This window comes from Barbus barbus (assembly GCF_936440315.1).
Source record: "Barbus barbus genome assembly, chromosome: 12".
Lineage (NCBI taxonomy): Eukaryota > Metazoa > Chordata > Actinopteri > Cypriniformes > Cyprinidae > Barbus > Barbus barbus.
The window spans coordinates 22166396-22186159 of NC_136740.1; the positions used below are offsets into that span (position 1 = coordinate 22166396).

Consider the following 19764-nt stretch of genomic DNA (forward strand, 5'->3'; position numbering starts at 1 on the left):
CTAAAGTAGAATAGAAATATTTTCTGCATTTATAAAATGGAAATAATTGATTCGCTAACTGTTTTAAATGTTGACTGTCCAGGCCACATAGGTATATAGAAGTAATAGAGTAGAATATATTCATTTAAGTAGGTTTACATTTCGTAATACCGTTTAAGATATTGGGGCTTTTATTTTGACATTTGTAAGCCTGCATGCCGGAAGTGCATGTTGAGTATTTCAGTGGCTTTATGCGATGAATTGGAAAAACGTGAATATAATTGACATTGTTTTATTATTCTTGTGCGGACGCGGGTCTTTGCAGTTGTTACAAACCTCAAGAAAGCATATTGTTCTTTGGCTGCTTCTTTTATTTTTTTAAATGATGCCTCCCCTATCGTATCTGCTAATGTATTGGGATTAATGTGATTGCTATTTTCTATAAAGAGACATTTTCTACTGTTATTTTCGTTCATGAAAGTTTTTGTAAAAAATGTCGCCTTCAAACACTTGTATAAATGAAGACGGATGGACAGTTGCACGGTTTGCGACGTTCACGCGACTGCTTTCCCTTTTTTTACAGGTAAGCAATAGACACACGAACAACTAAATAGCCTAAACAGAACTCCTTAAAATCATTGTTGGCCGTATTTGCAAAATTGAGATTAGAGTGACACCTACCGCACAAACTGAAAACAAGGCATATGACAAATTACGGTATATGTTGTGCACTTTTGAAGGCTGTGCTGAATGCAGTGATTCCCGACCATGTGGCAGATGCCTTCAGCCCTCCACGATCAGAGACCCCTCTCCTGCTCGACCCAGTCATCGAAGCATTATTTGGTGATCTCAGTCACTGGGATGCAGAGCATTTCCTCTTCATTGCAGAACGTGGTTACTTGTATGAACACAACTTTGCATTCTTTCCATTGTTTCCTCTCATCCTGCGATTGATGGCAGCCACTGTCCTGTGGCCCTTGTGTGGATTTCTCACATTGCATGGCCGTTTACTTTTAGCTGTGGCTTTAGGGAATAGCATTGTCTTTGTCCTAAGTGCCGTGGCACTATACAGACTGAGTCATTTGGTGCTGCAAGACAGAAAACTTGCCCTTGTTGCAGTCTTAATGTACGGTCTGACACCAGCTAATGTTTTTATGATTGCAGGCTATTCAGAGACTCTCTTTGCAGCACCTACCTTTGCAGGCCTCTGGCTACTAGAGACAAGATTCACAAATGGAGCTTGTCTTCTGCTTGGGTTTGCTACTGGTGCTCGTGCCAATGGACTTGTGAATGCTGGATTTTTGCTGTACCTCAGTTTGCAGTTGGGTCTTGGCCATGCACGGGCTCTTAGTAGAGGAGCAAGGGGCTTTCAGTATCGTCACTATGTCTGGGAACTTGTTCGTTTTGTTCTCACATGAGCATTTTATGCAGCTCTCGTGGCAATACCTTTTTGTTTGTTTCAGTTTTATGGCTACCAAACATTTTGTCATCCGACTGCTACTCAAGTTCCTCCTGTGCTGCTTAATCTGGCCCAGGTCAAAGGATACCGTGTGGCTGATGCAGCATCTCCAACACCAAGATGGTGCCAATGGCGAATTCCAGTTTTGTACTCGTACATACAGGATGTTTATTGGGATGTGGGCTTCCTGCGATACTTTCGGTGGAAGCAGATACCTAATTTTATCTTGGCGCTGCCTGTTGCAACTCTGGGATTCATGGCCTCATATATGTACGTAATGGCCAACCCAGTGTTTTGTATGTATTTGGGGTTGGGAGACAGAGAAAAAGACAGAAAAATTCATGGTTTCTGTAACCCAAGAGTGTTTGTTTACATTGTACACAGTTCTGTCCTGCTTCTATTTGGAATATTCTTCATGCATGTGCAGGTGAGACTTTTATAATTGATTATTATTATCATGTGACATATGTAGTATATATGCTCAACATGCCTTTTTTATATTATGTCCTCTCAGGTGTTGACACGCTTTCTTGCTTCCTCCTCGTCTGTTCTCTACTGGATCAGTGCCCACCTGCTTTTTCACTATGAACCTCTGCTGCAAGATGAAAAGCTGTTCAGATCAGACCGAATAAATCAGCAAAAGGATCACAAACCTGGCTTTGGTTTTGTGGGCATGTGGAGAAATAATGTTGTTTACCTCTTGATGCACTGGCAGACTTGCTCCATTTATACACGATGCATACTGGGGTATTTCATATCATATTGGGTTTTAGGTCTAGCTCTGCACTGTAACTTCCTTCCATGGACTTTGTGGGAATTTTGTTTCAGTTTTTCGAAATATTCCTCTGGCATAACATTATGCTGTTTGACATATTGATGTAATTAGTTTATATTTGTTATTATAAGATGGTTTCTGGTATATTTTTGTATAATTAGTATTCAATAAATATCATTATTGGAATATTTAACATTATTTCTGTATTTTTTTTTAAAAGTCTCTTATCAAATGAAACTTCCTGAAGCCAAGCTATACACTGTTTTTTTTTTTTTTTTTAATAACTATTCTTAATAATTTGACATCAAATTGATCAAAAGTGAAAATAGATATTTTAATGTTACAAAACAAATATAGCAAGGAAATGCTGCTCTTGTGATCCTTTTATCTATTAATTAGAGAATCCTAAAAAAAAAATGTGGTATGGTTTCCACAAAAATGTAAAGCAAATATAAACTGTTTTAACACTGATAATCAGAAATGTTTTTATTTTAATAAACATGATACAATTTAATTCATAAATAAATGGCGCATTCTATGGATTTTAAATATTACCCTTGAAAAACACTTCAGGGTTAAATTTCTTTATATTTTAAAATGAAACAATATGTTATTTGAACAATTACACCTTCTTGAGCCATCAGTGTGGCAATATTAATTTTTAAATTAATTATAAAGAATTCCAAGCACCACAAAACTGCTCGTCCCCACAGCAATGAAAGTGCGTTATTTTGAGGTCAAAAACAGGTGTTTCTACCATTTAAAATACAATAATGTATTCTATCAAATATATTATATAAATGGCATAATAAAACAAAATGCTGAATAAATATTATAAAATATATAATGACAACGGTGGTCCCATGGAGTTGTGTCACTGGTGTTATACCCATTAACAAAAATCATTTATTTTGAAATAAACATCACACTGATGACATCACTTGACTTCCTTCTTCCTATTTTCTAAACATCTATGAAAAAAGGCCCATGTTTAGTCCACTGTTTCTTTTCAGTTATCAGAAATGTTCTCATTTATCTCATGATTTCATATGAAGCTTTTGACGTCACTGGTATGACCTATTTATTGTTAGGGAATTGTAAAAAAAAAATTATACAAATGGATTAAACTAATTAATTTAGTAAGTATACCACGATTGACAGCATGTGGTTTGATACCTTGCAGTAGACATTTTGTAAAATGCATTTTTCTTGAAAATTGTCAGAAGATCAGTATATCAGGTCTTATGTATGTCACTGTACTATTTTTACTGTCACATTAAATAAAACAATCTCCTTATTTTCATGCATTTTATCAAATATTTATTTGATTTAATTTCAGCTTTATTTCATTTGCCAAAAAACATTTAATAGTTAACAAAAACTGTTACACTATTGTCACAACATTCATTAATATTGAATCTTCAAAAAAGATCTTATAATATTATAAATTATTTTATAATATTATTTTAGAAAATATGTTACTTTAACTTCAGTTGAATGTCCAGATGTCCAGTTACATATGCAACATATTATTAGTTATTGTTATATTAGTTACATATTTTTTATAGATTTGTATCATGTTTACATAAATCTGTTACATTCGTAACGGTGTACAACAACAACAACAACAAAATCCAGTAGCCCCTCACTGCAGAAGAAAGATCCAGGGGGCGGGGTTGGATCTAGATATAACCACGCCCACTGGATCTTGTGTTCTGCAGTGAGGACCATCTAAAAAATCTACACAGAGGGCAGAGAGTCTCGGAAGTGATCTTTGATTGGTCTTCCTGAGATGACGCAGCCCTTGCGAGTCATTGGTCCCGTTCTTCAGGTAATCCTCGGCTAGGGAAGTGATCGCTGTAAGGTAAATATTGTTGTATCTCATCCGTGGCTGAAATGCTCCGTTATATTCGCGTTTACAGAATTATAAACAACTTAATCTGATCTAATTTTCAATACCCAACAGATTCATTACGATTGGACAACTTAATATCGACAGCGATCGGACGGCTGGGTAAAGCGAGGAGCCGTTGAGCAGCGCGTGAGGAGCAATGTCGTCCGCTGAGATATGTTGACAGCTAGTCAACAAGCTAACGTAATTAGCTTAGCTAAAACACCCCTAATTTATCGAAAACAACAACATGGCATGATAATATAGTAATTATTAGTCGATACATTCCCTTTGGGGGATGTTTAGTTTCAAACGGATGCGTTGAACAACATATTATGTGTTTTGTGGACTTTCGAGTTAGCTTAGATCGATAGCTGAAATAAATTTAGTACCCAAGTGATTTGTCAGTACAATTGTGACAGTATTTTTAATAATATGTGGCGGGGCTTTACAGCTGTTATCTAGTGTTGCCCAAGCTTCCTCTTTGTTAGGGCTTGGCTAAAGTGTTCCTGAGGTTAAATATATACTCTCCTACCTCTATACTATCAGTCATATTTTTGAAAATGAAAAATTGTGAGTATCAAGAAATAGATCCACGAGCGCTCGGAACATCGAACACCCGGACCTCCACCACTTCGACCTGTGGAAGGAAAAACTCCCAGCGCCTACGGAGGAAATGGGAAGTTTTCCCTGGACAAAATCGCTTCTTCTGTGATGGGCGTATTATGTTGGCCAGGCAATGCGGTGTGCTCCCGCTGACCACCGGCCTAATTTTCATCACCAGTGGCTTATTTTTCACATTTGAGTGAGTAGTATGCATTACACATGCACACAGAGCCACCAGTGTCCACACTGCCAGACAATACTACTACTACTAGTAGTTTTCACAATAGAGACATCTCCACCAGCTGATGTAGCCCTTCTTGACATCATACCAGTCTGAAACAGTTGCTTTCACATAGTTATTATCAGAAAACACATATACAATATTTGTCTCAGGTGCTAACTTTGCTCTTGTCTTTGTGTTTGATTCATAACAGTTGCCCCTTTCTGGTGGATCACCTTACTGTTTTCATTCCAGTAATCGGCGGGGTGTTATTTGTATTTGTCGTCATCGCCCTCCTTCAAACCAGTTTTACAGACCCAGGGATATTACCCAGGGCTTTGCCAGATGAGGCTACCGATATTGAGAGACAGATTGGTGAGATTTTGATGGTAGTGTTTATTGTTTTGCATTTTACCATTTTTGTTGTGTACATTGATATTAAATTTGTGGGTTTCTTTAAAGATAATTCTGGATCTTCAACATACCGTCCACCTCCCCGGACTAAAGAGATCCTTATAAATGACCAGGTGGTCAAGCTTAAATACTGTTTCACATGCAAGATGTTCCGTCCACCCCGGACATCCCACTGCGGCATGTGTGACAACTGTGTCGGTAAGGCATCATTTCTGTATTCTGCTAAAACCCTGATGTCGTTCAAAACTTGTATGACTTTTATTCCTCTCTGGAACATAAAAGAAGATATTTTAAGAATTTTTATTTTTTTTTTTGTCCATACGAATGAAGTCAATGGTTACCATAATTCTTCAAAATATGTTTTTTGCGAACGTGAGGGTGTTTTGCAGAAGATTACAGATTTGGAACAACATGTGGGCGAGTAAATGATATCAGAAAATGTATTTTTGGATAAACTAACCCTTTATAGCTTCAACAAGAACCATAGAAGCAGTCCATACAACTTGAGTGTAATATTCCAATCTTCTGAAGCCATACACTTTGTGTGTAGATTGAAATTTCATTCATCATTCACTGGCTGTCTTTTCCTTAAGTAAGCTGTCTACCTCTAGAACTGGAAGCAGTGAGCCAAACTCACAAATTGGATCAGTCTGATTCATGAACTAATCATTTAGATCCGGATCAATCGTTTAATTTAGAAAGCATGGTTATTTCACAAACCTTTCAATGTAATTTCTGTAATCTAATATCATGGAATGCACCATTAGTGCAGATATCAAGAGTTTCAATTAAACTCTGTAAATATTAAACTTTTAATTTCACCATAAATTTTCATCATTTTCTCATTCAAAGCAATTGTTTGGCTTCAGATGACTTGAAATGTAGTGCACAAGTCATATGGTCCATTTTTCTGAAACCTTTTTATGCGTTTGCTTTTTTGAACCGTAAATGCTCAAGTAACCATTTAGTGTAATTCTGTGAAAGGAAGTCATATTGGTTTGAAACCACATGAGGTTGAGAAAATGATGACAGAACTGTTTCTATAAAGCTACAAAACATGTTGCTTTGATAATGGATGTGTAATAGTTTAACCTCTAACACAAATCACTTCCTAAAATCGTTGCATGAGAATGCACAGAGATTATTTGTAAGTGTCGTTGTGTCTGAGAATGTTCTTTCTCTGTTCCCTTTGTAGAGCGGTTCGACCATCATTGTCCTTGGGTGGGGAATTGTGTTGGGAAGCGAAACTATCGCTTTTTTTATGCATTCGTAGTGTCTCTATCCTTTCTGACCTCCTTTATCTTTGGCTGTGTGATCACTCACCTCACTTTAAGTAAGTTTCACAACACCTTCTTCACCACAGTCTCTTTCTACCTCACACAAAATCTTACTAATTATGTATAATAGTTGTCAGTGGGAGAGCTATAAATGTATGCATCTATGTTGAAATGGTGCTTATTCAAAACCAAGAAATCTTTAAATACTTTCTATATGGACATGTTCAGAAGTTTGGGGTCATTAGGATTTTACTAAAAAAAAATTTTTTTAAAGATATTAATACTTTTATTCAGTAAGGATGGAATCACAACTAATCACAACTGACAGTAAATACTTTTATATTGTCACAATGAAATTCAGATCTCTAATCATCAAATCATCACAGTTTGCGCAAAAATATTATGGAGTAATAATATAATATTACCTTGCAATAATATTAACTGATTTTAACATTAATAATTAGAAATGTTTCATGAACTACAAATCAGCAAATTAGAATGATTTATGAAGCATCACATGACACTGAAGACTGTTCAGCTTTACCATTAGTCGTATAAATTACATTATAAAACGGATAGTTCCGGTCCTTGATTCTGATTGGTTGAGCCGTGTTCAAAACTGTTGTAAATGGCTGTGTCCGAAATCGCATACTACTTGTGTAGGTACTACATTTGAATTCAAACGTACTTCTCGACCATTAAAAAAGTACGTTCTATATAGTATGACTGAGGGTAGTATGAATGGAATTCGGACGTACTACATCCGCCATGTTCATGAAGTCATCTTTGATTATTTTAAACAAGTGCAATTTAACCACAATAAACAACGTTTTTCCCTGAGGTACTTACACTTGAAAACAGCCATTTTTCGAATATGACGCCTCCTCTCCCGTGGCCTCATGGGATAGTAAAGTGTCCATCATATGCCTACTACAGAATTCAGGCGGAAGTAGTAGGTCATCCGGGTAATTCTCGCCTACTGTTTTTCGAATACTATGAATTCGGACATACTACTCGCCTCGCATACTGTTTTTCGCATACTATATAGTAGGGAAGTATGCGATTTCAGACGCAGCCATTGACTCTACAAACATACACCTTTGTTTATGTCTGTGTGTTACTTGGCAACCACTTTGTTGCAACTACAACTGATTCTGAGGAACTACATTGTTTGGCGGATGAATAATGTTTTTATTAATATTAAATTTTATTTCCTTTGTTTTATTTTGTGAAACCTTGAAACACATATGGAATAACCATTTTATAAAAGCAATAAGCCCCGTGAAGCCATGGTTTACAGTGAATTTATAACAGCTAAGGGGGTTTTAGGCACTCTGCTTCGCATCGTACCTAACAATGCCCCTTAGCTGTTATAAATTCAAAATTCACTGTCACCATAGCTTCTTGCTTTATTTCAAAATTTATTATAACATTAATATGAGAAATTGTGGTACAATTTTGTTGTTTTTGATGTGTCTTTTGATCGAATAAATGTAGCCCAAACCTTTGAACGGTACTGTAGATAGTTTTTCAGGTTGTTTTTGTCAGTCAGGCTTAAAGTGCCCCTATTATGCCATTATTAAGGTTGCTAATAGGGATGCACGATATTTATCGGACAGATAAATTGTCGATCGATATGAGAGAAAATGACGTCATTTTTATTGCTCCGATAAATAAATTAAATCCGATAACTAGATCCGATAAAGTATGCTTGCTGGTAAATCAATCAATCAGTCTGATTTATCTGAGATTCATCTTCTTTCCGAGTGCAAGTGATTGCAGCTTTAAACTGCAGTGACTCTCAGCATGTGTTGTGCTCATTACGTCATCATTTGCGAACATGTCTTCGCCGGTCTGGAAGTTTTTCTCAGTGGCAGAGGAGGACAATGCCATTGCTATTTGCAACGCATGTTCAGCAAGGATTCCGAAAGGAGGAAAAAAGGCATCAAGTAGGGTTGTGACAGTGAGGAAATTTTCCCACTGGTTAATCGACGTGTGTCAACACCTTACCGGTATCACCTCGGTGGATAGGGGGTGGACGTTGTTTGAGTCTTCTCTCTTTTCCTTGCTTTCCTTCGGTTTTAAATAGCTTGTAAGCTCTTTGCGCGTTTTATTTTCACTTTCAAATTAGTGGCAATTCGGCGTCAAGCAGTTGTTTGTTTTTAGTTCGCTTGAGTTTTCTCATTTTCCTTTGCTTAAATAGCTCGTAAAAGCACCGTGCGTATTTTATTTTCACTTTTAAATTAACGGCAATTTGGCATCAATTACTTGAATTCAATTCAAGCAACAACAAAATACAACATAGAACATATAGCTAACTTTTATTAACAAAATGAATAAAAATACACCATGCTATATGCCTAATATAAAATAACAGATAACTTACAAATTGTAAATATGTGTGGTAGGCCTATACAAAACTGAAAATCAGTAAAGACTGGGGAACAAATAATTATAAAATGTAGAACGTTTATTAGTGAGATGGAAAGTTTTGAGGCACGGACTGCATACACCTTGATGTAAAATAATGGGAAACATATCACAGTTTAAATGAAATAAAAATACTGTGGAACCAAATAGGCTAAATGAGAAACGAATGTTTAAAAAATAAACCTTCCAATATCACCTTAGATAAATGGCAGGTTAACAGGCTTTTCAAAATCCAAAAATATTTTTAAAACAGGCGCTTTTACATTTCGTTTTGAAACTCTTCTGCCATCGTCTTGTCTTTTTCACCTCACTTTTGTCAGTCAGCTCGACTCTCCTCGGGTGATAAATGAAATCTGATCTGTGATGCCCGACTTTCGTTGGTTCACAAAAATGAACCAAAATACATTCCTCACAGACATGATAAATATATCTAAAGAAAGCTTTAAATTGCAACTTAACGAAATAAATAAAAACAAAAACTATTTAATAAAATCGTTATCCGTGAAGATTCACTTCTCTCTAAAGGCGTGTCTAACGAGGAGATGGCAAATCCTTACTATTTTCCCCGGACACATTCATGGTAATTACTTTTGCTGGGGCTTTTGCTTTATTGCTTGTATTTGAAGTCAGAACTCTTCAGCTGTGCTGACGGCTCGCTGCTGCTGCGGGACACTAAACACCGTCGAGTCACTCTTGACTGTCGCGGCAGCACGGACTCATGTTTCCACCAGCGCGGCAATTTTTTTTTCATCAATAATTGATGGATGTCTAAAATATAAAGATAAGGAGAAGCCTAAAACAGGCCCGGCCCGCATCTGAACTATGATGTTAAAATTGGCCCGAAGCCCGGCCCTAGGGACATAAAAAAGTAGGAGCCCGACTTTAAATTAAATTTTAAAATAATAATAATAATAATTGGAGGCTAAAAGTGTGTTGTAATGCAAGCTTTACTGAACATGTACCGAGTAAAATATTATTGAAAATTTATTAGTAATACACTGTTTCAGCAAAAAGTAATACGTTACTGTAATGCATTACTTTTGTAACGCCTTACTCCCAACACTGCTTAAAGACTATATAACTGTCTCATCCTCGTGCACTAAAAACATTGAATAGATACATTTCTTTATGCATGAAATATTTGAATATAAATTTGTTGTTAATGAGTTGTTAATTGTATTGTGGTGCCTTGTGGTGTATTGTGGTGCCTTGCACAAAAAATAAAAAACATTTGAAGAGTCAGGACTGATGTTTGCTATAGTTAGGCCAGAGCTACTAAAATATCAGTTTAATCAGTGAATCTTAGATTTTGTATTCTCCTGGGTGCACAAGTATCGGCATCGGCCATGAGAAGGACTTAATTATCAGTTATCGGTATCGGTTAACATTTTTCATATCGTGCATCCCTAGTTGCTAATATTGTTTTATGAGTCTCCTAAAACAGGTTTACATGCATCCAAGGTAAAAAAAACACTTTAGTTTTCTCAAAAAATTGATTTAATTTTACCTCATTTCTAAATGATTCGGAAACGACTTATGCGAAGCAGTTAGAAGAATCAGTCTCTCTAAACCCCTCCTTTCCGTGAGCCCTCACTGCTGTGATTAGTCCGATGGCGCAGTCCTTTGTGATTGGTTTACCACATACAGCCTGTGTCGGAAACGAAAGGCCCATTGCCATAACGAAATGACTGGAGACTTGTCAATACATTGAAAAGATGGTATCGATTGTACCTTACCAATTCAAGCCGGGGTCTGATGAAACGGTTGAAGTGGCTGATCAACAAGAGCAGGAGCAGGACGTTTAAAACAAGATAAAACAAATTTACTCTCACAGTGTAGGATACAGCGTCTTCTCCACATGATGTTAACCACACGAAAATTTGACTGTTTGTGGACGGGAAAGTTGTTCGCGAGATCGTGGGTGGACGCAAATGTGTTACTTTGTGATGTACAGCCGTAACAGAATAAGATTCGATTTCCTGACGACTCGTTTAGGCGATTGCGAGCCGACTCTTTTTTTTTTTTGATAGACAATAACTTTATTTATCGTGCACTGTCAGCTTCACAACTTTGCAGATAGTTTATGTTCACATACAGCTACATGACACACTGCATGAAAGGTAATATTCGAAAAGGCATAATGGGGCACTTTAAAGTAGATTTGTTCTCTGACCAGTCATTCTCATCAACAGAATCACAAGGTGACAATGGTGTCATCCAGGCAATACAGGACAGCCCAGGCAGATATCCTTTTTTTCTGTGTTCCCACCCCTGTCTCCATCGATCGGCATGCTGCACTACCCCTTTCGCCAGAAACAAACAATAGCAAGGCTGACCGAGTTCACTATTGTTTACAGGCACACTGCTGTTGGTTTCCGCCTTTTCCCTAATCCCATTTTTCCCTAATCGGCTCAAGGATTCCACCACGCCCTGCTTTCCTGTCAGGATGGCAGCAGTTGCCCCTAAATACAGATACTGCTGCTGTCCACCCCCCTTTTAAAGCTTGTGGCTTGAGGTCACAGTTTACCTGTCAGTTAATCAACCTAGCTGGCTGACCTCGTGGTTCATGAGTTTGGGCAGAATGTTCAAGCACATGGTATTGATTTTGCATAATTGTTCTTATATCACTGTACTGTTATTGTCATGTGTATTTTGGATATTAACACACATTTACAGCAGATTTGCATCCTTAACCCTTCCTGCACTGTTGTCGAGCTGGTCATTTGCTTCTTCTCCATCTGGTCCATTCTTGGTCTGTCAGGTTTCCATACTTATCTTGTGGCCTCCAACCTCACAACCAATGAAGATGTAAGTTTCACACAAAAGCTACATCAACACTTTATTTAATTGCAATGTTTTATACAGTCAGATTGAAGAACAACTTCTTTGCATTTAATTATTTCAGATTAAAGGCTCTTGGTCCAGTAAAAGAGGAGAAGAATCAGGGAATCCTTACACCTATAACAACATCCTCACAAACTGCTGTGTGGTGCTTTGTGGGCCAATGCCACCAAGGTCTGTACTGCATGCTCATGCCAACATCATAGCAGAACGGGTGTTTAATTTAGCATTCATTCACTTCCTAAGATTTTACTAAAGAAGCTTGTTTGTGAGGCAATGAAGGATGTAATTTAGCTTAAGGCTGATGTGCATCCTGTCCTCAGTACATGCTGTTACAAACGAACACATTTTGCCAGATTGCCGCACATTTTTGTCTAGGACAATTTTATTCTGGGACAATTTATTTACATTGTGAAATGTAATGTTAGAAAACAAAAAGGTTCTATCTACAAAGTCGAACTCTAACTTGGTTCTATAAGGTTCTATCTGTGAGCCAATCAGCACTTTGAATGCACACAAGAGGACCAATCAGGATCAACTTTCTTTGCAGGAAAGATTAAACGTGAAATATTTTATTTGTAAAGTAATCTTAATATATATGAAGTGAAGTGAAGTGACATACTGCCAAGTATGGTGACCCATACTTGGAATTTGTGCTCTGCATTTAAGGCATCCAACGTGCACACACACAGCAGTGAACACACACACACCGTGAACACACACCCGGAGCAGTGGGCAGCCATTTATGCTGCGGCGCCCGGGGAGCAGTTGGGGGTTCAGTGCCTTGCTCAAGGGCACCTCAGTCGTGGTATTGAGGGTGGAGAGAGCGCTGGACATTCACTCCCCCCACCCAATATATATATATATATATTAGTTAGTGAAACATTTTCAATGTTTATTAAGGGTGCATAGGGTCGCTAGTGACCTGAGGTAAGTTATGTAATAGTGAATATTATTAGTAAGTATATTATTTCTGCACAACAATAATTAAATGTCTGATGACTCAATACGTGCAATTCACCTTTTTCCTCAAAGTGGCACTGTTTGATACACAATGACGTGATTTTCATTTGTAATTATCACAGGCATAAAACAAATAATATCTGCCAAAAATTTAACTGGCTTGAATGGCTTTACTGCAGAGCAATTACTGTATGCAGTGAAATATAAGTGTCACTGTCATTTGATGGTGGATGTCATGAATAGCGTTTTCAAAATCAAAATGTTTTTGAAGTCATTTGAGAACGATAGTTTGGAGAATATGTTTGAGATCGTAAATATGAGCCAGATGCCGAATGTACTGGGGAAATGCGCTCTTAAAATGGCAGCAATAGTAAAATCATCTGCTCAGATTGAACCCTCCCAAGTTTAAAAAGGTAACGAAATATGCTTTTTTTTTGTTTATTCTTTTGTAATTGTTATTAAAATATCAGGAGCGTTTTATACTATTGCAGCAGATAGAGATCCATCCGTGTTAGATATAGCCTTGGCCCGGGTCACTAAGGACCCGAATATGTAATGATTGGCAAAATATTCATGCATTTAAGTGTAAGTCTTTGTTAAACAACTTAAGCGTTGTCTGTTTTCTTGCAGTTTAAAGTCTTAAAATGTCTTAAATTTACAATATTAAGCCTTAAAGCTAAGTAGTCAACAATCTTAATTGATGGGGTCTTAATTACAACAATAAAAGTTAGCAGGTTATTTCAGACATACTGATATTTAGAGAGATAGCAATTTTACCTGCCCTTTTTCTGTGGAATAAAGTCCTGGTCAGATGTATTACTTAAACAGTTCCTGCAATAATGTTTAATTACCCACCATATTCCTACCTAAAATTAACATCTGCACTGGACTAAATATTTAGCACAGCCCTTTATGCTTAACTTGAACAAGAAAAATTATTTGTCCTAAAATATGAAATAAATGTCATAGAAGGCATTACATTTACCTTTCTCATACATGTTAACACATTGTTACAACACTAATTTTATGATTTAAAACAAATTATAAGCAAACTGTTTGTATTTCTTGAAAATTGTTGCGTAAATTAATGTTTTGCAAGATAGAACCTTATAATTCAAAGCGAAAAATGACTTTTTAGAATTAGAAGTTTCTATCTGCATTTGACCTGCTCCCAAAATCCACATTCACAAATTTGAGAGGATTTTGATATTGTACTTTTAGATTTAGGGTCTCTGTCATTTTCATGTATGAAAGAGATGTTCCCCATATAATTTTTGCTACATGGAATGCAAAATCTTTGAAGCTCCAAGTCTCAAAACTGCTCAGAATGCAGATAGAACCTTATTATTTCAAGGTGGCGAGATCTGACATGTTAATTGTACAGTTCTTTGACATCTTAGCCCATCTTTCCCAGTTAAATCTGTGCTGTGTTTTGAAAGTTAAGTCACAAAAGGTCACACGCTCATCTTGTCATCTTTTTTTAGCTTGATTGACAGAAGAGGCTTTTTACCTCCAGATGACGCACCTCAAACAGTGACCTCTGACACTGAGCTCCCTCCTTTCAGGGCTAAGAATGACACCCATATGGTAAGAGTGCCTTCAAGTTCAAGGAGCATTAGTTCCAAATTCTTAACACTAAAAGTATTTTTTAAATAGTTAAAGCATTATAGCAATAGTTTAAAATCCTGATACATTAGTCAGTAAAAAAACATTCCATGACATTTCAAGTCATACACTACTGCTCAAAAGTTTGGGGTCAATAAGATTTACTTTAAAGAAATTAATTCTGCATTAAATCAATCTTTTGCATTGTTACAAAAACAATTTTTTCAAATAAATGACATTCTGTTTAACTTTCTATTCATCAAAGCCATCATGGCTGCTGAAAATTCAGCTTTGCATCACAGGAATAAACTACATTTTAAAATATATTAAAATAGAAAAGTCATTTTAAATTGCAATAATATTTCATAGTATTTTTGTTTTTATTACTGTTTTTGATCAAATAAATTAGTTCTTGGTGCGCATAAGAGACTATTTTCAAAAAGATTTTACCAACCCCAGACTTTTGAATGGTAGTGTAAATATGAACAGAAACCAGCACAGATCTTTTAACAGATCTGAAACCATAAACTTTGTCACAGAAAAGCATGTGAAAATGAATGAGGTTATCCCGGTTTAATCATGTTTATTGTAAACCCTGGCTTGCTGGGAAAGATCTCTATTTACAGTTAGTGAGGCTTGCACCTGTTCTGTTTTATGTGTAAAGATATGCACATGGAACAATTTAGATGGATGACGAACGCAACAGCACATCAATCTTACAGAAGACTGGAGTCACGTTTCAGTCAAAATTTAAATAAGGTGGCAATTCAGGTTACAAATGCTATTTTGAGACATTTTTCCCACTGATATTTGCAAAGCTAGAGTGGAGTGAAATCATGCCAAGAAGGATAGATTTGTAAAAAAAACAAAAATAGCTTTAACTGTAAATTCTGATGTTCACAAATTCCATCGTTTTAGTTATGCTAATTATGTTTTGATATTGACTTGCATCAAGCCCTGATGTTTGAAGTTCTGAACCTCACACAGGAGGACAACTGTCAGGAGTTTGCTAACTCCTGCACTGCCTGAAGACTCCTGCAGCCCTGTGACGTTTGATGGTAAGGGTGTGTTACGGGGTTGTTTGCATGCCGTTCCATGGCCGCCTTCTCATGACTCTTTGGCCTTTGCTTTGCCTTTTTATTTGAACTGTCAGCTTGGCTTCCATTTCTTTGCTTTAAAACCACTCTCATAAGACGTGTCCATCATGTGAGAGATCATTGGGCTCGTTGTCTATTCTCTGTTCCTTCTTTGGTCCTGGATGAGTTGACTGTTTTAGCTGACATCTGTTTTTACTCCGTTTTATGGTGGTCGTGTTCATATATTAGTGTTGGCCAGAGGTCTGCAGTTGTTTTGTTTTTCCTCCATGATGTCATTGTTTCCTAATTAATGTATCATCATCGTCACGATTCATCTGTGCTTATCTCATTCTCATACACTCTTGGGATTCTGATGACTGAGGTCATGGTAATGCTCGGCTAATGCTAATGTTCTTTTTCACCTTCTCTCATGATGGATGTTCATTCTGATGTTAAGGAGGAGTTTTCATCCTCGCGACCCCTGGAGATCCCCTTATAATATCAGCTGCACTGCTTGAGCTCATCGGAAACCTTGAAGTGAATTGCTTTGTTTCCATTTGTTGCTACGTTTTTGTCTTATTAGTTCGTTGGCAATACTAACCTGCTTTCATACTTATTCTAATCTGGCCATTTTCTCATACTTGCTCTGCTGTCTAACATCAGTTTCCTTTTCTTACCCCAAAACCATTTATGACTGTGATCTTTGTTTTTTTGTCTCTAAACTAGGGCTGCACAGTATATTGAAATAAATAAAGCAATATGGTTTAGTGCAATTGTCAAATCGCTTAGGCTGTGATTTTAATTAAATGTATTCTTTACTGGTTTCAAGCATGGCATTTACACAGATATTTTTCATGATATGTCCGAGAACGTCTTGGTTTATTTACTGCAAATTACTGGGCTGTATGCATGTAAATAAATACACAGAGACGAGCTTCACTCAAACCGGCAACCCATCAAAATAAAAGCTTGATGGTTTAACATTTGAAAATTGAGATATTGAGTGTAAAATTAAAAAATTAAATTAAATTTTTAAACTCAGTTTATCTATTTATTTTATGGTGTTATTACAATATATTTATTATTTAATATTTTATTTCATAATATTTCAATCTCAATATTCTAATCAATAATCACAATAAAATCATTATTTTATAGTCATATTGAATTGGTCAAAAATTGTAGGAATGTTGCCTATAAGAACTCAAGTGAAAGCGGTTTGAGTTGGTTCTTGTAAAAAGTAAACCCAAGTGTTAACACTCAGATTTCCCCCAAATCTTGAAGTCCTAAAGGATTTTACACTCCAAAAAATCTTAGAAGTAATATTTATTTTCTGTGCACTCCCTAACAAAGTCACCCCACTAACTCTAGAATGACAAATGTTTCTAAATATAGTAATTACATCGCTATATATTGCCGAAAAACTAAATTATTGCAATTTTAATTATTTTTCTAATATTGTCAGGGCCCTATGAAATCAGTTTTATTTTTCCCCAAATTAAATTTTTTCCATTTTAATTTTTCTTGATTCCGTTTTTTCGTCTGTGTCTGCACCATTCATTCACATAGAGGCACACAGAACATGTGGGATTCATATTCTTTTTGCGGCTTAATATTCACAGAAACTAGTTCATATTGAATTTTGACTTACGTATACAGACCTACATTTGAATTATTCATCCAAAATTTGGCAAATTCTGTGTAAATTCCATTTTTATGGCTGGATTCCACGATTCTGTCCGTATTTCTGCATTGCGGAAATCATATAGCCCTATTTTGTGCAGCCCTACTCTTAATCAAATTTTTCTTGCCATTCTTTTCACAGTGCACACAGGGCACAAAGGAGCTTTTAGAATCAATGGCATACTCCACAGTGATCCAGAGCACCTGCTCTCCGGGCACACCCAAAACCGCCCCGGTCACCCAAGAGAGTCTACTACGTACCGTCTCTATCACTGTCTCTCCCCCCAACAGGCCTCCTTCTACCGGCTGCTCAGGCCGCCAGGCCCAGCGCCCCATAGACGTTTCCTGCTCCCAGAAAGGGAACAAACGGGCTGCTCTTCACACCCATAAACCCATGTTGAGTCCTCCCTACTCCCTTGGCCACAGTCCGCTCATTTTTAGTGATGCTCCAGACATGGGCTTCATCCCACTGAACTGAGCGCAGTATCTCTGCCACCAGCAGCCTTCTGCAAATACTCTCCTCTCTGTTTCAGCTTTGAGAACAGCATCACACTTTTTAAGAAACTGTGACTTACTATACTCAGGATCCTCTCAGGAAACATGCCATCTTTCAACAAATGGGAATAAGCCTGCATTGACTTTTTAAATAACAGTTCCGTTAACATCAACATACACTTGGTGGAGAGAAACGCAAAACATCTTCAGAAGATGCTTTTGTTTTTCATTCATTTTGCACAAAAATATCGGCAGATGATCAGTGTTTTACGTAACCTCAAGCCATTTTTTTCAGCCTTTTGTCATCTGCTTTGACCTAATGCAATATTTATGATTTGAAAGGTCAATTAGGTCTATAAAAAAAAAAAAAAGCCTTACTTCAGAGTCACTTCTGTTCATTTTTTGTGGTGTTTAAGACCTCCTACAAAAAAGAAATTGGTTAAAAAGTATTCGCACCAACAGCCAAGTATATAAACAGCAGTTTTATGAATGGGTATCAGAGAGCTCAGGATTAGAAGGTTAATGATCTATTTGTGTACGTGATACAATGTTACTGTTGTTCCAGGGGTTTTTATCTCCTGTATAATGTTGCGGCTGCCAGTAAGTGAATTAACAGCTTTCATATTTACGTTTGTTTTGTGTCCATTTAATACAGGGTTTTTCCTTCATTCAAAACTTTTCAGTGGCATCCTGAAGCAAACGTAATAGTATTTGATGCAATATTTTTCCCCTATGATCATTGTCTTCATCTTGATTTCTGCATTTTTAGATGTAAAGTGCTAAAGCGCATTGTGAATCACAAAACCCGTGTGACCCATTTCAATTCTACTGGGAGTTTTCTACTTTGAAGTTCTGTTGAGGAAGTCAAACATCTTCAACTAGTTAGCCCTAAATTCTTAATCATCATCAATCTTGGGAATGCAAATGTGGATGCACTTTGTGGTAGTGAATTTGGTAATGCTATTGTACATTTCAGTTTTAACTAATGTATTAATTAGTTGATCCAGTAGGTATCATGAACTAACAATGAATGAATGTTTTTACAGCATTTATTAATCTAATAAAGGCTAAATTTTACATATACTTTTTAACATTAAGTCATATCAACAAACATTCATGTATTATGAACAAACATTACTTGCCTATAATTTAGATTTAAAAAATATTTTAAAAGCTATTGTAATCAGTCAAATTTGCACACGTGTAAATAAGCTTACCACCGAAAATCCTTTTTTAATGGAGGAAAAACCCTGTATATTTCTGACTCTTCATTGGTGGGTCAAAGATTGTTTTCTGATCGTTATTAAAGTGTTTTTACTAAGCTTGAGAGAAGAACTGTTTTAACTGAAACCTTTTGCCTTGAGATTGATGGATTACTGATGAATTATGAGTTAATCATATCATCATTAAGATGATCAAGTTTTTTAATAAATAGGTCTGGCACAGTAATAAAGTTGACAGTAAAAGTTTCAAAATATTTTGCTCCTCTAAAAACAGACTCACAGAAGTTGATCGCTGCCAGCAGTGTTAGAGGAAAAGTAAAATGTATGACTTGTTGTGTTTTGTGTTGTTATCCTTCTTCACCTGAAGACTTAATGACAAAAAGTAATAAACAAATGTTCCTTCCTCTAGTGATTTAGTTGCCTGAAAGTTTTCATCTTGTTTCGAGGTGCACAGTCCACATAATGAATTCAAGGTGCAAATTTTCATCAAAATTGCAGGTTATAAGCATTTTGGGTTTCTTACGATATTCTTAGCATTGCATTACAAAGCCTTAAGGACCTTTGCAAAAAAAAATATATATATATACAGACTTTCATGTGCGCACAAGAAACTTGGCATATAGGACAATGCACACTGAGCCACCTATTGTGCCATCAGCCCATTTTGTGGTGTGGTTTTTTGGCCTCCACATAGTATGCATTAAAGAGACCTAAGGCCTTGATACACTTTTTTGCAGTACAGTACAGTCTTTTTTTTATAAACCCTTGAACTTTTTTATGCTATCAGCCTATTTCGTCTCATGCTTTGTGTGCCTCTGCAGAGGATG

The 19764-nt window shown here is 36.5% G+C and overlaps 2 protein-coding genes across 5 annotated transcripts; both read left to right on the forward strand.

Annotated features, from left to right (window-relative positions):
* Positions 1-194: 194 nt before the first annotated feature.
* Positions 195-2405, forward strand: LOC306877810 (GPI mannosyltransferase 2-like). Of its 2 annotated transcripts, XR_013784903.1 has the most exons (3): positions 195-562; positions 720-1865; positions 1953-2405. XR_013784903.1 is itself a non-coding variant. In XM_079429787.1 (2 exons), the coding sequence occupies exons 1-2, from the start codon at positions 473-475 to the stop codon at positions 1395-1397; spliced, it is 768 nt and encodes a 255-aa protein (XP_079285913.1). In that variant the 5' UTR covers positions 195-472; the 3' UTR covers positions 1398-2398. The 2 variants fall into 2 exon arrangements, 1 of the variants encoding a protein (XP_079285913.1); XM_079429787.1 differs by having other exon boundaries at positions 720-2398.
* A 1527-nt stretch (positions 2406-3932) lies between these two features.
* On the forward strand, positions 3933-19348 carry LOC306878220 (palmitoyltransferase ZDHHC18-A-like). 3 transcript variants are annotated; one of them, XM_079430423.1, is made up of 11 exons: positions 3933-4077; positions 4180-4909; positions 5145-5305; positions 5393-5542; positions 6540-6677; positions 11244-11295; positions 11757-11859; positions 11957-12066; positions 14340-14442; positions 15448-15518; positions 17362-19348. In XM_079430423.1, the coding sequence occupies exons 2-10, from the start codon at positions 4668-4670 to the stop codon at positions 15487-15489; spliced, it is 1101 nt and encodes a 366-aa protein (XP_079286549.1). In that variant the 5' UTR covers positions 3933-4077; positions 4180-4667; the 3' UTR covers positions 15490-15518; positions 17362-19348. The 3 variants fall into 3 exon arrangements, with proteins under 3 accessions (XP_079286549.1, XP_079286548.1, XP_079286547.1); XM_079430422.1 differs by lacking the exon at positions 14340-14442 and having other exon boundaries at positions 17362-19344; XM_079430421.1 differs by lacking the exon at positions 15448-15518 and having other exon boundaries at positions 17362-19342.
* Positions 19349-19764: the final 416 nt, after the last annotated feature.